The sequence below is a fragment of the Dama dama genome, chromosome 17 (assembly GCF_033118175.1).
Source record: "Dama dama isolate Ldn47 chromosome 17, ASM3311817v1, whole genome shotgun sequence".
Lineage (NCBI taxonomy): Eukaryota > Metazoa > Chordata > Mammalia > Artiodactyla > Cervidae > Dama > Dama dama.
The window spans coordinates 69,028,792-69,048,343 of record NC_083697.1 but is presented as its reverse complement, the minus strand read 5'-3'; the positions used below and the strand labels follow the sequence as shown (position 1 = coordinate 69,048,343).

Here is a 19,552-nt window from a genome sequence, read left to right as displayed (position 1 = left end):
TGGACATCACTGAGTGACTGAACTGAACTGAGATGTCCAATATTTTTAAAACCAAATTGTTCTAGAAATCTGTTTCTTGGGAGCATTCCTTCTGTTTTATATAAATTGAGTATTTTATAACTAGTTCATTTATTATTTTAATTCAATAGGTAATATTCAGGTAAAGATTTTGAGTGTATATAACTTGTGGTTTTTCTGGTAGAGAGTTTCAATCACATGAGCCATGCCTACCCCAGGCATGAAGTTCTGATCTTTTAATTTCCAGTGCTACCATCTTCCCACTGCTGGCTGAGAACCAGTGCTTCAGTGAGTCACACTTCCTGTTAGGTGTTCAGTTTCTCAGGTATATTGGCCTGGGTACTAATGTCAACCCAACATATGTTAGTTGCCTTACATACTTTAAGTCTTCATAGTTGGCTCAGTAAGTGGGTATCAAGTGAAACCCAGTGTGTTTTCCTAACTTAATCCAACTCACACTGAGCCGGTGATTGGAGGAGTCAGTATTTGAACCACATCTGTCTCTCACTCCAAAGCCTGTGCTAATTTCACTGAACCATTAGGATTGGAATCATATCAAAGATGGTTTGTTTTGAGTTATTATAAACTTTGTTACTGCCACCCCACCAAATTTCCAGATCTTTTCGTTTGGTTTTTTTTTCTGTGTAGAAGTAACCTGAAAGTATTTTGTCTCTTTGCTCTTTTCCTTTGAAGGAATAACCACAGTCCTGACCATGACCACGCTGAGCATCAGTGCACGGCATTCTTTACCCAAAGTGTCCTATGCGACTGCCATGGATTGGTTCATAGCTGTCTGCTTTGCTTTTGTGTTTTCGGCCCTTATTGAGTTTGCTGCTGTCAACTACTTTACCAATGTCCAAATGGAAAAAGCCAAAAGGAAGGCATCAAAAGCCCCCCAGGAAATTTCAGCTGCTCCAGTGCTGAGAGAAAAGCATCTTGGAACACCTCTGCAGGTATTTGACTTAATATCCTTTAGCTCATGATTTTAGCATCTTGGTGAAATTTCCATTGCCAGGGGAAAAGCTAGGAAGTTGAAAATCCCAATGATAATTTGTAACTCATTTAAAAATTCAAAAAAAAATATTAAAGGATAATCATAAATTTCAACTTTGAAACTATGATTAATGGCTTAAAAATTAAACAGCTCTGGATGAGACAGATGTACTTGGAGCTAGTTCAAATGAAAGTTCAGAATTTAAAACTTTTCAATATTTAGGGAGCAAAATCTTATGTATGCACTTAAGAGAAACCTGTAGATACCCTTAAGCAGGTTGGAAAAGCATCTTTGTAGAGTTCATTGAACAAAATAAAGCAGCGATTCTTAGCATGGCTCTGCATTAGAACTGCCCCCACGGGGCTGTGCCCTTGTATGAAAAAAGAAAAGAAAACCAATAAACAAGAAGACTCGTAGGTGCAGGTGATATCCATCCAAGATTGAGAAGTCTTGTCCTAAAGAGACAGATCTAAAAGGATATGAAAGTATATAAGAGCTACTGTAATTTACTTTGGGCACATAAGTGATTCTACAAAATAAAAAAAATTAAAAAGTGACTTTTGGATACCAGTTGTACAAAAATAGCAAATCATCGTGAAAATGAGAAAGCAAGCAATCATCACCTCCTCTTCCTCCTCCTCCTCTCCTTTCTCCTCCTTCTCCTCTGAGACTCCACTATCTCTCTCTCTTTTTCTTTCCTGAATCAAAGAAGTATCTATGGTCACTTATACACAGCCTTATTGTAGTTGCTGCCACAAATGAGTCTAAAGCTCCTTTTGTCTGCATGTGCCCAAATCAAAGTGTATGTAAGTCACCAACATTATTCTCTATAGGTAATAACTCATCCCCTTAATTATTCAAACATGCATTCATTCTTTTATTCACTCATTCACCAAATACACATGTAATACCTACCAACTATGCACCAGACACTGTTGATGATCTGAGAAACAAAGGTATACAAAGCCCTCTGACAATTATCTTACTCTGTGGACTTACACTTAAGTATGTAGGACAGGGGAGACAGAAAATTTACAAAAAATGTATATATATAGCAAAACAGGCACGTTAGATGGTGCATTGCTTTGATAGTGCTGAATCACCAAAGTGGGAAGGAAATGTTAGGGCCTTGTGGCAACCGTGGAATTCAGTTCCAAGACCAGGCAGTCAGGAGGTCCTCCCAGGGAAGATGTCAGTAGAACAAGTTAGGTTAGCCATTTACAGAGTGGGTATGAGCTGGTAAGGGTCCTTCAGTTTATAGCTCTCCTTCCCAGGACAGGGATACGGGCACTGGTTCTCTAAGAATGACAGATGAGCTGATAGAAAAATTACTGTCCTTCCATTAAAGTAAGTTGGATAGCTTACATTTTCTTCTAAAGAAATCAATTTCATCAAGATTTTCAAAATTATTAGGATGAATTTTGTTTACTGTTGTCAGATAAAAAACTCATTATCAGCAGCTTTATTCCCTTTCCCCATAAGTAATTTTCTGTCCTTTCTGCCTTTTATTGTGTTTTGTTGTGTTTGTTGTTTTGCTTTGTTGTATTGAGGCCTTGGTAGAATAATTCTATCTACCATTCCTTTAAAAAAACTATCCTGTGTTTATTTATTTGCTTTTTATTCTTATTGTTGACTTAAGATTTATTTTAATTTCATCTTTCTGCAGGTTAATTTTGTTACTCTTTTTCTAGCATTTTGAGTTTAGTTCTTAATCTATTTTCATTGTTTCTTATTTAATAATAAAGTTTCCTTCATTGCAATGAGATTTCCTTTGCGTACAGCTTTGGCCATAATTCATAACTTTTTAATGATACATTATCATAATTATTTGCTAAATATTCTGCAATTATGCTGCTATTTTTCTATATAAGCTCATAATTATTTGGAAGATAATATTGTAAGTTCCAAAAGGGATATTGTTTATTTATCTAGCTTCATTGTATTTTTAGTTGAACCACCTTATGTTCAGAAATGTTACCTGTATAGATTTGAATGTTACTGATATTTTCATTGTGGTCTGAATTATACTAAAGCTGATAAATGTTTGATGGAAATTAAGGAGTCGACTGTTAGTTACTAATTTTACCTGAAACATTATTATGTCACCTCTTAATAACTTTATAAGTCACTTCTTGTCTTCTTGATCTTTCAAATACCAAGAAAGTTAAGAAAAATTCTCCAAAAATGAGACTGTGTTAGTTTTGCATTTTAACTAGTTTTGTCTTATGCATATTGATGCTATGATACTCAACATGTAAAGATTTATAACAGCCCTATTTTCACTTAACTCTGTGAATTTGATCATAAAATAACCTCTTTGGGGATATTCCATATAATGCTCCTTGAATTCTATTTGGTCTGATTTCATTAACTTTTATATTCTTTCTTAATATTAACTTTTATAACACATTTTTATTGCTAAATTTTCACATTCTTTATTTTTTCATATACTTTGAAAGCTATCTGTCCTATTATTATATAACCAGTATTTATCTTTAACGTTTAAAATAACATATTTCAACTTATCATTTTCTGATATTGTGGAAGTTATCAAATATATTGACTTTTCCTTGTAGCTATCAACTCCCCCGATCCCAGGATTGCTAAAGTCTAAAGATTCTGCATCTGGAGACATTGTGTATATCTATATATATATATATACACACACACATATATATATGTAGTTTTTTTCTGTTTATAATGATTTGATGTGGTTCTCTTTTCATTTTTGCAAGGTGATAAGACTCCTGCATAGTGTTATTGTATATACTTGAAAGTACTGCTTAACTAGCATAAAGCTATTCTGCAGAGTTTCCCAAGGTGGAATGAGAAGTAATACCTCCTTGAAGCGTGTTTTCTGACTGTAACAGTTGTCATCGCTGATGAATGCTAGCGTTGCCGCGTCTGGTTGGCTAAGTCCGCTTGGATTCTGTCAGTCCTCTTGGCAGCATTGGCCTCACGCTGTGTGCAAGTGGCCTGACAAAGAATCAGATGATGAAATTTGTTTGTGAAGGGCATAGAGTCATGGTCTTTACAGGTTTGGAGGGAATTTATAATAAATTTCATCAAAATATATGTTTCACATCCTCTCCAGCGTGTAACCATGTGTGTATTATAACTTGGATCTCCAGAGCAGTTTCCTTGAGGAATCTGTGTTCTGAGGACAGTGATGAATGAGTTGGCCATCCGTCCTCCAGCGTACGTATTGCTGCCAGGACACACCTGGCGTTGGGGCTTCAGCTGTCATTGAATACTTTCAGTAAGTTTAGCTTTGAAGGTTGACAATGCATTAAAACTGAGGAAGGGAAGGAGACAGAGAAAAACACAGATAAATAAGGAGAAGGAAATCAAGAAGGGGAAAGAGTATGTTAAGAGCAAGAGTTTAAAATATGTTGCTGCAAGGAAATATTCTAATCATCTTAGTAAGTTTGGATTTTCAGTATAGATTTTAATCAAATAGTTGAAATTTTATTATTCTAATGTGTTCCAACTTGTGTAGCTGTTTGCTTATTTGAATAATGCTGCCTTGGTTTAAAATGTGTTTAAACTCCTCACAATATTTGATAATTCACTGGTCCTTTGGGAAAGCTCACTAGTCGTTTGATTCATGGTCACTGTATGTGACCTATGGACTGTTAATGGCCTAGCAGAGTTTTTTGGTTACCATTTTTATTTCTTGGGAATTGGAAAGCTTGTGGTTTATGGAATATTCGTGAAGCAAGGAGAAAAGGCCGATCGGCAGACTCTAAGAGCAGCCGGGGGCAGCCTGAGTGTGTTTTTAGGCATCAGGAGGGACAGTGGATGTTTTGCTTCTGCGACATTACTCTAATTCTGGCCTTGCCTTTGCCGTTCCAATATTTAAGCTGAGCTCTGTTTTCGTGGTTCTATCCTTCCGCACGCTTACTGCTTCTTGGAGTGCCTGCTTGCTCACTGACACAGGTGATCTGGGTTAACAGGATGGTTTGGAAAATAAGTAACTATAGAGTGTGGGGATTTCTTAGTAAAATCATGTTTTAACAATTATTTGAAAATATATTCTGCAGTTCTTGTTCAGTCAGAAAGTATACATTAATGTATGCACATTGTATATTGTGAAAAATCCCATGATATAATGACTAAAATTCCTTGGCCTTTTGCATTGTGTCAGGTACTGTGTGATATGCTTATCATGTGCTAATTAATTGCAAGCTCACAATAACTTTTATAGATGAAGAAAGTGACCCTTGAAGCTGTTAAGTGATGTATTCAAGATAACACAATTAGAAAATTGTAGACCCAATATTTAGCTTAATTTAGCTGTGTCTGAGTGTAGGGTTTGTTCTTTTAAATTCTGTTTTATAGTATTTAATTTATAATATAGCTATACAGATAGACATTAGAATGTATGTGTGTATATATATATATATATATGTATATATATATATATATAAAATACATGTGTATAAAATGATGAGCCTAACGCAGAATCATTTGTTTGTATTTCTATGACTAAATAACAACAGCAAAATATTCCAAATGCTTTTAGTAATAACTTTTACAGACATTGTAGATACACTTTAATTCTAACAACTTATAAAATATGTTCTATTTTTGTCCATGTTTTACCAATGAGGATATTGCTAGTTAGGAATCAAGCAATCTGCCCAAAGTGATTTATCTGGTAAGTGGCAGGGCTGGGCTTGCAAACCTCAAACTTCTCATTTCACATCTTAATGACTGATTAGATGTTGGGACAGGGAAATGAAGGAGGAGATAGATGGTGGTGGCATCATTCATTAGAATAGAGAAGAGCGGTGAAGCATGTTTAATGAAGAAGCTAATTAGTTCAAGTTTAGACAGGTGGGCTTTTCCATAGCGAGACATTTCCTCCTATCCCATGATAGGAGGGAGTGTAAATGGATACTTTTCTGAACACAAGTGCATACTTCTCCACTGCGCACCCTTGCTGTCCCATCGACCTAATGGCTTTGACTGTTTCCATTTCACTTAGCTACTCTTCATGGACTTTTCACTGTTAAAGTGCTCATAGATTCTTACAAGGATATTTGTAAATTAAATAGCTATTTGCTCCGCTTAGAATCTTTAAGAAAAAGACGATATTAAAAGAGTATATAAATAATTCAAGATGCACCTTGGATTTAGTAATTCTTTACCATCTATTCTTCAAAGTCAAACTCTAGCCCTGTTTCCCAGATGAGGATCATTTTGACCAACCTTAAGGATCTCAGGAACATGGTGGCAAGAGTCCGCACCTGCAAAGTGGAGCAATGACAGGACAACAGAAGAAAGGATCGGAAAATAGGGACTGTTTGTCTTTCTCTGTGTGGCTTATTTCACTAAGACTACCCTCCAGACCCAGCCATGTTATAGCAAATGGCAACATTCTTTTGATGGTTAAGTAGTGTTTCATTGTGTGTGTGTGTGTGTGTGTATAAAATACACATATATACTACATCTTTTTAATCCATTCATCTGTTGATGGAAGCAATTTAGGTTGCTTCCATATCATGGCAACTGTAAATAGGGCTGCAGTGGACCTGGGGGTACATATAGTTTTTCAAGTTAGTGTTTTTGTTTTCTTTGGAAATATGCTCAGGAGTGGAATTACTGGATCATATGGTGGTTCTGTTTTTAGTTTCTTGAGAAAGCTTCTTACTGTTCTCCACAGTGGCTGTGCCAATGTACCCCCCCTCCACTTGTGTATAGGACCCCTCACTGCGCAGGGTCTCCACACCCTCTCCAGCATTTTTTTGTGCTCTTTATGACGATAGCCATCTGACAAGTGTGAGGTGCTATCTCAGATGGTTTTGATTTGCATTTCCCTGATGGTCACTGTAGCTGTGATCACTATTATTGTTTATTTCCTTGAAGCATCTTTGACATCTAACACATGCACCACACATAATTCATTATCTATAATATTTTAAAGTATTTTGAATAAATTGTTTCATATGTGATTACTCTATTTACCTACATGGATGGAGAACTCCTTAATAAAATTGATTGTGGCTTCATTCTGTCTTCCCATACAACACATAACCCAGTGTCTGATAGTCACAGTTGTTTATTATAATCAGCCAGCTATAGTAATAAGACAATAGGAACTGTGGTGCCTCTAAAAACCAATACGTTTATCACCGATTTCCAAAAGCACTTGCATTTTAGTGTAACGTTCCTCCTTACCACAGTTAAGTGTGAACTTCAGGTGGATGTTAAGTGGTGAGCTAGAGCCAGGTCACCGTGAGGATCAGGAACAGCAGATAGTCATTCTGAGACATGCATGTCAACAGTCGGCCTTAGTTAGTGGGCAACCGCAGGGAACTGAGGAGGACACTTTGAAAACAAAATCAAGCAAAATGAAAAGTCCCTGTAAATTTATAAGTGCACCATGCGTTATGAGGAGAGTACAGTTTGTTGTCGTGGGATCCTTTTTGTCATCTCTGTCACAGAAAGTGAAAGTCGCTGTCTTGTCCGATTCTTCGCAACCCCATGGACTATACCGTCCCTGGAATTCTCCAGGCCAGAATGCTGGGGTGGGTAGCCTTTCCCTTCTCCAGGGGATCTTCCCAACCCAGGGACCGAACCCCGGTCTCCTGCATTGCAGGCGGATTCTTTACCAGCTGAGCCACCGGGGAAGCCCACACAGATATCAGTGTCTGTGAGCAACACCAGTGTTAAGTGCGATGATTTCCCAGTGCTTGGTAATACACAAGTCTCATTGCATTCTAACAGGCTCTATAAACTAGGCCGGTTTCAGATGTTCATCTCAGTCGTTCTCAAAATTTCTCTTAGAAATGCTGTGCTTTGAATAGTTTAAGCTAGCATGCAAAAAAAAAAAAACACACACACACCTTGTTTTCTCATTTATCCTTATTTCTTTCATTTCCTAACTTATTTTAAAATCTCTTTCCGTGGCAGTTTGAACAAGGATGTGAAGAGGTACTGTCATTTCACTTGACATTTCGGTTTGTTGGTGACAGTCCTAGTTTAATGACTTCCTTAAGTCTTATATAAATTGTACCTCTCTGAAGTCATACTTTTTTCTGTACTGAATGTTCTGTAGCTAGTAATGCTCTTTAGGCAATGAGTAATTGTTTAATCGCACAATTATTAAACTGGATGATTTAAGTGTCATGAGTATCAGAACTATGTTTAATTTCCGACCATGTTTTTCATCTGTTACTTTTATTATGTGTCACATGCTGACTCATGAGAAATTGTCATTTTGCTAAAGCAAGAGAGCCAAATCTCAGTTATAGCAATTTAACAAGTGTTTCCAGAGCAACTACTATGCGCTAGGCATCAGAGCATAGTCTTAAAGTGAAGGAGACAGGCTGTTACTCTTATAATTGGCTATATGTAATATATAGAATCTTGGTTTTAGAATAATTCAAGTATGTTTATAGTAGCATAAGCTTACTCTCAAATATTCACTGCTACCTTAGACCTGTGTGCTGGAATATGGATCTATGAATTCAGTTACTTACTGGGAACCTATTTATTTATGGCTATATTAATGGAACACTTGTTAAGTGTAGTAGTTTGGGAATACTCTGAGGGTAGTGTGGGGGGTGATATTCAACACTTAACTTCAAAAATTTAAATAATGATATGTATGTGAATGTGAATAAATGAATATGAACGTGAATGAATAAATGTGAAAAATGCTTTGAAGGATGTTTGAGAGGGTGATGATAAATTATATCAGAGAGAGTTAAGCTGAGACTTCAGATTAGTCTTTGAAATGCAAAAAGTGACAAGGTAAGAGACATTATTCAAAATCACAAAGGGAGGAGATGCGATCAGTTTTAGTAGCTTATTGAAGTAATACTGTGCATATCTTGGTAATTATTTGTAATAACATCACATGGGAAGAAAAATGCCAACATTAGCATCATGATTGAAAATTTAAGCTATTTTCTTTTCCGGAAGGGGACATGCCATAATTTCAATGCTACATCAGGAAGGCTAGATATTAATATGTTAGCTAGTATTTAAGGAAGTATTAAGGCATCTTGTAAACCTAGTATAATACAGTGTAGGAGTGCGTGTGTGTGGTATGGATATAGATTGCTAGTAAACTTGTCCATTTATTTTCACTTATTCTATGTTTGCAAGTATGACAAAGGAAGAAGCTGGAAGTGTATTTACGTAGTATGTAGAATTTGAGGATTCAGCTTGTCACCATCATAATCATCATTGTTATTTTTTTAGTTTTTCTTATTAAAAATTTTATTTATTAATTTTGATGTGTCAGGTTTTAATTGTGGCACGTGGGTTCAGTTGCCCCTTGGTGTGTGGGATCTTCAGTTCCCTGACCAAGGATCAAAACCACATCCCCTGCACTGGGGAGTGGGTTCTGACCACTGGACCACCAGGGAAGTCCCCATCACTGTCGCTTCTTGTGTGCCATGCAGGGCTTCCCAGGTGCCCCCGTGGTAAAGAGCCCACCTTCCAATGCAGGGGACGTACAAGATGCATCCATGGAGTTGCAAAGAGTGGAACACAACTGAAACGACTTAGCACACACACACACGTGCCGTGTGTATATATATTGTGCTGGTTACTTTACGTGTGTGATCTCTGGTTTCCACGACACCCTAAGACGGTCGTGTTGTTACACATGCAGTTTTATGGTGAGGACACAAAGTGTTTTGGATGCTTCCAGATGCACTGTGCTGACTCTCAGCGAGAGAAACAGGCAGGTATCGAGGGATTTTTGTCTCTACTCTCAGTTTTCCGGTTTTTCTTTGATCACACAACCTAATATCTGAGTGTCCATTTCTCTGTCTGTTACTTGATGATGTTGACCAAGATTATATCCAAATTCCTTTCTAATTTAAAAACCTGTTACTACAAACTTATCCGTATCTATAACTAATGCTAGCTTGCTTTATACTCTTTAACATATGTTTACTTTCATAAGCATGGCTACAAAGAAGGATGGTTCTTTTTGGGTTCACTGAGTCAGGTCAAACTAAACATTCAGGTTATTTTATGTGCTGTTACCTAGCAAAAGTCCATACTGTTCCAACGGCAATGAGAACATAACTGATCCTGTGTTTAGTAGCACCAGAGAGTATTTTAAATATTTTGCATGTATTCACTTATATCATCGGCACAGCGGTCCTGTTCCAGCCTCACCCTCTTTTATAGATGGCTAACTGAGACCCAGAGGCGGAAGTGATTTGTCCAAGCACACACCTCTTAAATAACTGATCCAGGATTTAAACCCCAAAGTCTGTCTCCAAAGTCTAGATTTACAACCCGTATAAATTGTTTCCCCTCTCTTAAAACCAAATACCACCACTGGTGACTCTTTCCTGTGCCTACCCCCACACCCTCACTCCCCACCCCATTCCTCATTTTTCTGAAGGTTGTCAATGTTTGTATTGTTGAAAGTGTGAACCAGACTGTAAAACTCTATCCCATTTATAACGAAGCCCAAGCAGTTCAGGGTTGGCAGTTCAGTTTACATAGAAAGCTAAGGTCTCAGAAAATTAGCCACACTCTCCAAATTTCTAGCTTTGCATAAAATATATGTGGATTTCCTCAATGCTAAAAATCACCAGTTGATTTAGCTCAGTCATTTTGACTATAGACCAATCCATAGTTTTCCCAATTTTTTGACATTTTAAACATCTAAAAAATGTTAAAATGTATGTTTTTGATTTTTTGGTTTGAAATGTACTAGTACATTTAATTAACAATATTTATTTATAATATATTTCAAAAGAATTCTATTGTAAAGGTGGAAAGGAAAATTTTAAAGGGTCTTAAAATAGAGTTTTTGCCCTTACTGAATTTATACTGTCAGGTGATAGCATAGGTATTCTGTAGGGACCAAGAGATGTAAAAAATGTGATGAATTTTGGGAGGGGCTGGTGAGAGAACCTAGCCTCGCAGTGAGGTGTATTTTACTGATGGTCAGCAGATAAAAGAGAGTATCAAGGAAATGAGCCACCTCATTACTATAAATATCATTAGTTTGGTTTGTGATGTTTATGCGTTGGCTTAAGGACCGCTGTAGAATTGCTCTATAATTAGTAAACTTCTATCACGTTGTTGATATTTTTACTTCTCCATTTACCCCGTTCCTTCTCCAGTGCATCTGGCACAGATTTCCTAAGAATCTAGCAGGTGCTCAAGAAACAGCTCCTGATTAATTTCACTCCTCATATAACTGAGATAGGTGCCCAGTTGTCAGGGAGAGCAGTACCTGAAGGACCATCCGTTTCCCCAGGTGAAATTTTTGCTATCAGTTTTTTTCTTAATGGTGTTTCACATTCTTATTAACTTGGTGAATCTTCTGCTGTGTTACTACGTGAGTGGGCCAGCACTTCTTTTTAGGGGGGGACATTGTCAGCTTCAAAAATATGCAGATGCTTGAAACAAATTCTCTCAATATTTGGCTATATTATCCATCAAGTTCTCTTCCCTCAGCTACTGAGTAAGAGTATTCATTCCTTCTGGTTTATTTGGCTAAGCTGCCAATTTCCCTTCTGCTATTTTGAGAGGCTAATTTTCCCACAACATAATATACATCGCTAAATCTCCAGTTTTTCTCTCAGCCTCTGATAATTTAGAAGTTTCAAGATGCATCAGTTTGGGTATTACTTGTTTCATTTCATTTAAATAAACCAGAAGATATTATGCATATAAATGTCTTTGGTAGAGGAAAATTGTTATGTATTTTGGCCAATTAAAGGAGAGAGCGTTTTCTATTCAGATTGTGTGGTGTGGTGTGTTTTTCTTAGTATTGGCTACTATCTCATCTTCCAAGAGACTCTTACCCTACCTAACTTCTTTGTTTGAATAACGTGTCAAATTCTTTCCCCATGTCTTTTTTGCTGCTTTTATTAGTGAGCCTGAATTTTCACATTCCTCTTGCTTAATTATTCTGTAGAACTCTACTCTTTCCCCTTCATTTGCTGTATCTTTAGTTTTTAAATTTTATTTTAGTTTTTAATTTTTATTGGATTATAGCTGATTTACCATGTTGTGTTAGTTTCAGTTATACAGCAGAGTAAATCAGATATACCCAGATGTATACATATATATACGTATGTATATAATCTCTCCTCTGTTTTAGATTCTGTTCCCATTAGGCCATTGCAGAGTATTGAGGAGAGTGCTCTGTGCTGGCCAGTGGTCCTTATTATTATCTATTTTATAAACAGTAGTGTATATATATCAATTCCAAACTCCCCATTTATCCTTCCCCCTGCTTCTGCTCTGGTACCCTAAGTTTGTTATGTACATCTGTGATTTTACCTCTGTAAATAAGTTCATCTATACACTTTTTTTTAGATTCCATATATAAGCGATACCATATATACTGTCTTTCTGTGTTGGATCTACTTCACTCAGTATACTAGTCTTTAGGTTCCTCCATGTTACTGTAAATTGAATTATTTTGCCCTTTTTTATGATTTGAGTAATTTTTTTTCATTTATTTTTATTAGTTGGAAGCTAATTACTTTACAATATTGTAGTGGTTTTTGCCATACATTGACATGAATCAGCCATGGATTTACATGTGTTCCCATCCCGATCCCCCCTCCCACCTCCCTCCCCATCCCATCCCTCTGGGTCTTCCCAGTGCACCAGCCCCGAGCACTTGTCTCATGCATAAGTTTTAAAAATCTAATGTTTTCATGTAGACAATTAGCTTTGGCATTTCTTTATCCCCTCCAGTCTCATGACTCCCTAACAATGTAGTCCAGTGAATTCTGCTTCTCTCCCAAACTCTCTCCCTCTTTTGGGAGTAGTTTGGCTGAAGCCAACTTTTTCACTTACTTTTTGTTTGGCTAATTGAAAACAGTTGTAGATTCCTTAGTCAGAGAAAAGTCTGCCTATAAGGAATTCAAAAAGAAGGTTCAGTTCAGTTCAGTTCAGTTCAGTTCAGTCGCTCAGTCGTGTCCGACTCTTTGCGACCCCATGAATCGCAGCACGCCAGGCCTCCCTGTCCATCACCAACTCCCGGAGTTTACTCAAACTCATGTCCATCGAGTCAGTGATGCCATCCAGCCATCTCATCCTCTGTCGTCCCCTTCTCCTCCTGCCCCCAATCCCTCTCAGCATCAGGGTCTTTTCCAATGAGTCAACTCTTTGCATGAGGTGGCCCAAGTATTGGAGTTTCAGCTTCAGCATCAGTCCTTCCAATGAACACCCAGGACTGATCTCCTTTAGGATGGACTGGTTGGATCTCCTTGCAGTCCAAGGGACTCTCAAGAGTCTTCTCCAGCACCACAGTTCAAAAGCATCAATCCTTCGGTGCTCAGCCTTCTTCACCATCCAACTCTCACATCCATACATGACTACTGGAAAAACTACAGCCTTGACTAGACGGATCTTTGTTGGCAAAGTAATGTCTCTGCTTTTTAATATGCTGTCTAGGTTGGTCATAACTTTCCTTCCAAGGAGTAAGCATCTTTTAATTTCATGGCTGCAGTCACCATCTGCAGTGATTTTGGAACCCAAAAAAGTAAAGTCTGACACTGTTTCCACTGTTTCCCCATCTATTTGCCATGAGGTGATGGGACCAGATACCATGATCTTAGTTTTCTGAATGTTGAGCTTTAAGCCAACTTTTTCACCCTCCTCCTTCACTTTCATCAAGAGGCTTTTTAGTTCCTCTTCACTTTCTGCCATAACGGTGGGGTTATCTGCATATCTGAGTTTATTGATATTTCTCCCGGCAATCTTGATTCCAGCTTGTGCTTCTTCCAGCCCAGCGTTTCTCATGATGTACTCTGCATATAAGTTAAATAAGCAGGGTGACAATATGCAGCCTTGACGTACTCCTTTTCCTATGTGGAGCCAGTCTGTTGTTCTATGTCCAGTTCTAGCTGTTGCTTCCTGACCTGTATACAGGTTTCTCAAGAGGCAGGTCAGGTGGTCCGGTAATCCCATCTCTTTCAGAATTTTCCTACAGTTTATTGTGATCGGTTTGCAAATGAGGTTGGGGGTTAGTTTCCCTGAGAGTGCTCCTATTTGCCTCCCTAAAAAGTTTTTACTGAGTCCAGGCAGTTTAGTATGGATATCAAGGGATCACTTGAAAGTAGAAAATCTCATACCATGAAAATATTAGACAAAGGGAAGAGGGAGGGAATACCCCACTGTTTAGGACATCTGCATTTCCTCTTTGGCCAGTTTGTTGGCATGCGTGAGAGCTCAGTCCTGTTGATTCTTTGAGATCCCATGGACCTCCAGGCTCCTCTGTCCCTGGAATTTTCCATGGAATAACACTGGAGTGGGTTGTCATTTCCTACTCCAGGGCATCTTCCCCACAAAGGGATTGATCCTGCGTCTCTTGCACTAGCAGGCAGATTCTCTACTGTCTGTGCCGCCTGGGAAGCCCCTAGTTTGTTGCCACCTGAGGATTAACTTCCCAAAGAGGGCTTAGCCAAAGGTGGTGAGACCTTTGTAGCCAAGGAGCAGAAAGTCAACTCTTCATATTTAAAACAAGTGTGTTATCCTGTCCAGCTTATCAAACTGTGGACATTTGTGTACATCTGGGATTAGTCTATTGAAGAGATTTTCTTTTAAAGAAGCAATTTGAAGAATAGAAATCATAAGACAAATGCCTAGCACATAGCCTGGCACCCAATAAATGACCCTCCAATATTTGTATACTGAGTTAATGAATGAAAGAATGAATTCAATATAGTCTCTATGAAATATTGTTACTACTAGTAATGATAGGAAAGAGAAGTCCTAGATGATGACGGTAATAGAGAAAAATCCCATAAACCCATCCCAGCATTGCTTTTTTATTTTTTGACGTTCACACAGAGCTTTGGGATTACTGAAGGAAATCTGGATAACACTTGACCTCAAACTACCTGGTTTCTTTGGAACTCTTCCCTGTGAAGGAGCTGCTTATCCTGCCTTTTAATTGTCCATGCGTTTGACTCTTAGTTTTGTTCTTGGGTTATCTTTGTGTCCTAATGTAGATGGGCTACTAGAGGGGAGATTAGAATCGTGCTCAACTCTCCTATTTAGGCTATATTAGGCATGTTTTCTGGTTGCCTATGAAAAAAGGGAATAATCAATACTCTCCTGAGAACTGGTTTAAATGGAGAAGCTCTGGGAAGAGCATCTTGCTTGGAAAGTGGTAAAAAGAAGCCTCTGTGGAGCTTGGAAGGTACGCCCCTGGAAAGTGAGCGAGAGTCTAACAAACATTTAGAAACTTGCTAGCTATAGTCTCAGAGCCGATCCTTAATTAAAGCAGCATTCACAGCAGCAATGAGTTGACAGCTGGGCACTTGACCTTCCCTGGCTGTCTCTTCCAAGAAGCAATGAGCCTGTGGTTTGTTTTGAGAAAAGCCAGGTTTTATTTGTTTGAACCATGTAAAAGCAACATTTTTGCTTGGTTTAAAATGATTTTTAATAATGAGCGATGTTGAGTATCTTTTCATGTGTTCATTGGCCATCTGTATGTCCTTTTTGGAGAAATGTCTCTTGAGGTCTTCCTCCCACTTTTTGATTGCTGCTGCTGCTAAGTCGCTTCAGTCGTGTCCGACTCTGTGCGACCCCATCTCTGGGATTCTCCAGGCAAGAACACTGGAGTGGGTTGCCATTTCCTTCTCCAATGCATGAAAGTGAAAAGTGAAAGTGAAGTCGCTCAGTTGTGTCCAACTCTTCGCGACTCCACGGACTGCAGCCTCTCAGATCCGTGGGATTTTCCAGGCTAGTATTGAGCTGCATGAGCTGCTAGTATATTTTGAAGATTAGTCCTTTGTCAGTTATTTAATTTGCAATCATTTTCTCCCATTCTGAGGGTTGTCTTTTCATTTTGTTTATAGTTTCCTTTGCTGTGCAAAAGCCTTTAAATTTAATTAGATCCCACTTGTTTATTTTTGGTTTTATTTCCATTCTCTAGGAGTTGGATCAAAGAGGATATTGCTGTGATTTATGTCAAAGAGTGTTCTATGTTTTCCTCTAAGCATTTTATAGTTTCTGGTCTTACATTTAGGTCTTTGATCCATTTTGAATTTATTTTTGTGCATGGTATTAGAAAATGTTCTAATTTCATTCTTTTTAAAAAATATTTATTTTTTAGTTGAAGGATAACTGTTCTACAGAATTTTGCTGTTTTCTGTCAAACATCAACATGAATCAGTCATAGGTGTACGTATGTCCCCTCCCTGTTGAGCTTCCCTCCCGTCTCCCTCCCCATCCCACTCCTTTAGGGTGATGCTGAGCCCCTCTTTGAGTTTCCGGAGCCACATGGCAAATCCCCATTGGCCATCTATTTTGCACATGGTGATATAAGTTTCCATGTTACCCGCTCCACACATCTCACCCTCTCCTCCACTCTCCCCATGTCCATAAGTCTGTTCTCTATGTCTGTTTCTCCATTGCTGCCTTGCAAATAAACTTCATCCTACCCTCTTTCTAGATTCCATATATATGTATTAGTATACAATATGTATCTTTCTCTTTCTGACTTACTTCACTTTGTATAATAGGTAGGTTCATTCACCTCATTAGAATGGACTCAAATGCATTCCTTTTTTATGGCTGAGTTATATTCCATTGTGTATATGCACCACAACTTCTTTATCCATTCATCTGTTAATGGGCATCTAAGTTGCTTCCACATTCTAGCTATTGTAAAGAGTGCTGCAATGAACATTGGGATACATGTGTATTTTTAAATTTTGGTTTCCTCTGGGTATACGCCTAGGAGTGGGATTACTGGGTCATATGGTGGTTTTATTCCTAGTTTTTTAAGGAATCTCCATACCGTCTTCCATAGTGGCTGTGTCAGTTTGTATTCCCACCAACAGTGCAAGAGCGTTCCCTTTTCTCCACACCCTCTCCAGCATTTATTGTTTGTGGACTTTTTTATGATGGCCATTCTGACCGGTGTGAGGTGATATCTCATTGTTGTTTTGATTTGCATTTCTCTAATAATGAGCGATGTTGAGCATCTTTTCATGTGTTCGTTAGCCATCTGTCTGTCTTCTTTGGAGAAATGTCTGTTTAGGTCTTTTTCACACTTTTTGATTGGGTTGTTTGTGTTTCTGGTATTGAGTTGTATGAGCTGCTTGTATATTTTAGAAATTAATCCTTTGTCAGTTGTTTCATTTGTTATTATTTTCTCCCATTCTGAGGGTTGTCTTTTCACCTTGCTTGTAGGTGTGCAAGGTTTTTAAAAGCTTAAAAGCTGTGCAAAAGCTTTTAAGTTTATCAGGTCCCACTTGTTTACTCTTGTTTTTATTTCCATTGTTCTAGGAGGTGGGTCATAGAGGATCTTGCTTTGATTTATGTCTTCAAGTGATCTGCCTCTCTTTTCCTCTAAGAGTTTTATAGTTTTTGTTCTTACATTTAGGTCTTTAATCCATTTTGAGTTTATCTTTGTGTATGGTGTTAGAAAGTGTTCTAATTTCATCCTTTAACCTGTAGCTGTCCAGTTTTCCCAGCACCACTTATTGAAGAGGCTATCTTTTCTCCATTGTGTATCTTGGCCTCCTTCGTCAAAGATAAGGTACCCATAGGTGCATGGGTTTGTCTCTGGGCTTTTTGACTTGTTCCATTGATCTGTAGTTCTGTTTTTGCGCCAGTACCGTACTGTCTTGATTGCTATAGCTTTCAAAACTACATTGAGATTCACTTCACACCGGTCAGAATGGTCATCATCAAAAAAAATCTACAAACAATAAGTGCTAGAGATTGTGTGGAGAAAAGGGGGTCCTCTTGGTGGGAATGGAACAGTATGGAGAATCCTTGAAAAACTAGGAACAAAACTGCCATGTGACCCAGCAGTTTCACTACGGGCATATACCCTGGGAAAACCATACTTGAGATAGGACACAGGTACCCCAATGTTTGTAGCAGCACTATTTACAATAGCTAGGACATCTAGGAAGCCACCCAGATGTCCATCGATGGATGATGAATGGGTGGAGAAGTTATGGATCCATGCATACAATGGGATATTACTCATAGCCACAAAAAGGGACACATTTGGGTCAGTTCTCATGAGCGGACGAACCTAGAGCCTGTTATACAGAGTGAAGTAAGTGAGAAAGAGAGAAACAAATTTCCTATATTAATGCATACACATGGAATCTCGAAAAATGGTACTGAGGAACCTGTTTGCAGAGTACAATAGAGATGCAGACTCAGAGAACAGACTTTGGAGAGGGTGGGACGAATTAAGAGAGTAGCAGTGAAACATATACGTTACCGTGTGTGGAGTGGATAGCTGATGGGAGGTTGCTCTATAGTCCAGGGAGCTCAAGCTGGTGCTCGGTGATAACTTAGAGGGGTAGGATTGGGCGAGGGGTTGGGGGAAGCTCAAGAGGGAGGGGACGTGTGTTACTTATGGCAGGTTCACGTTGTTGTATAGGGAACGCCAACACAATATTGTAAAGCAATTATCCTTCAATTAAAAAGAAATTTAAAAAAACAGAACGATTTTTAGCAGGTCAAAAATGATCTTTTGAAGTGAAGATGAGTGAAGATCTGACTTTTAATTTCCTTTACCAGCTGTCTCTTTCTGACAGCAAAACAGGTAATTAATAAGAAATTGTGCTAGTGATTATGGTGATTAGCATTTTAAAATTTATTAGTCTGTTTTCAAGACAAAGCTTGAGTTTGGAGCTAAGGATGTCAAAGCCGTGGAGCCGTGCTTGGTGTGCCCGGGGCTGCTGGGGGCACATCCCCTGGGCCTCTGAATGCTCTCAGTGGGTTGTTCTGTTGGCCTGTTTGTTTGATTTTGACTTGAAGCCGTTCAGGCTTGTGCAGAGGAGGCGGTTCGACAGGCACTTTCCCCTGTGCTGAGCTCACTCTGGCTGCGTCTGCAGCAAGAAACCACTTTGCTAAAGCCTTAGCTGATCCTGAAAAATGTTAACATGCTCTCTGCTTAATGTTTGCCAACGGGCTGATCTAAAAATGGCACCAAGGAGGTTACCTATTATCCACAGAACAAGAATACATTTCGGGACTGAAATAGATTATGGTCAATGGAGACTTGATCTGCTGACAGGAAGTTATATTAGTATCCCTGAGCAATTCATAAAAATAGGAAGGGATTTTTATGTGGTGACTCTTGTTTGTTTTTTTAATTAAAGACTCTCTCCTTTAGTAGCTTTCAATATTTAAGTTTTTTTCTTATTTTTTCAGTTTTCTTTATTGAATTGCATTCATCCTTCAAAACTCCATAAATCATTCATTTTTGCACATGTGTGATGGGTTTGTACTATAGTCACATTTATTTGATCAAACTCATTATTACATATTCTTTAAAGACGTGTACAGAAGCACCAAATTAGATAAAATTTGGGATGATTTAAAAATAACTTTTAAAGTGAAACTTGCATTTATTTACTGTGTGACCTTCAAGTTCCTGTGTGACAGATTGGAATTTTTTATTATTTTTTGCAGTTAACCTATGATGGATAGGTCATCTTGGCGTGTAACTACCCAAGTTTATACCCTTTGACCTACCAGCTAACATTCGTTCAGGACAGAAGTTTCCTGGCTTTTGTCCAATAGAGTGGATAGTTACCCTAATGATAGAGCAAA

The 19,552-nt window shown here is 38.3% G+C and overlaps 1 protein-coding gene across 1 annotated transcript in view; it reads left to right on the top strand.

Annotated features, from left to right (window-relative positions):
* GABRA4 (gamma-aminobutyric acid type A receptor subunit alpha4) overlaps positions 1-19,552 on the top strand; it is a 75,061-nt gene that overhangs the window by 28,817 nt on the left and 26,692 nt on the right. Inside the window, exon 7 of the mRNA XM_061164790.1 lies at positions 712-971. Within this exon, the coding sequence (XP_061020773.1) occupies positions 712-971 (260 nt within the window). The remainder of the gene's footprint in view (positions 1-711; positions 972-19,552) is intronic.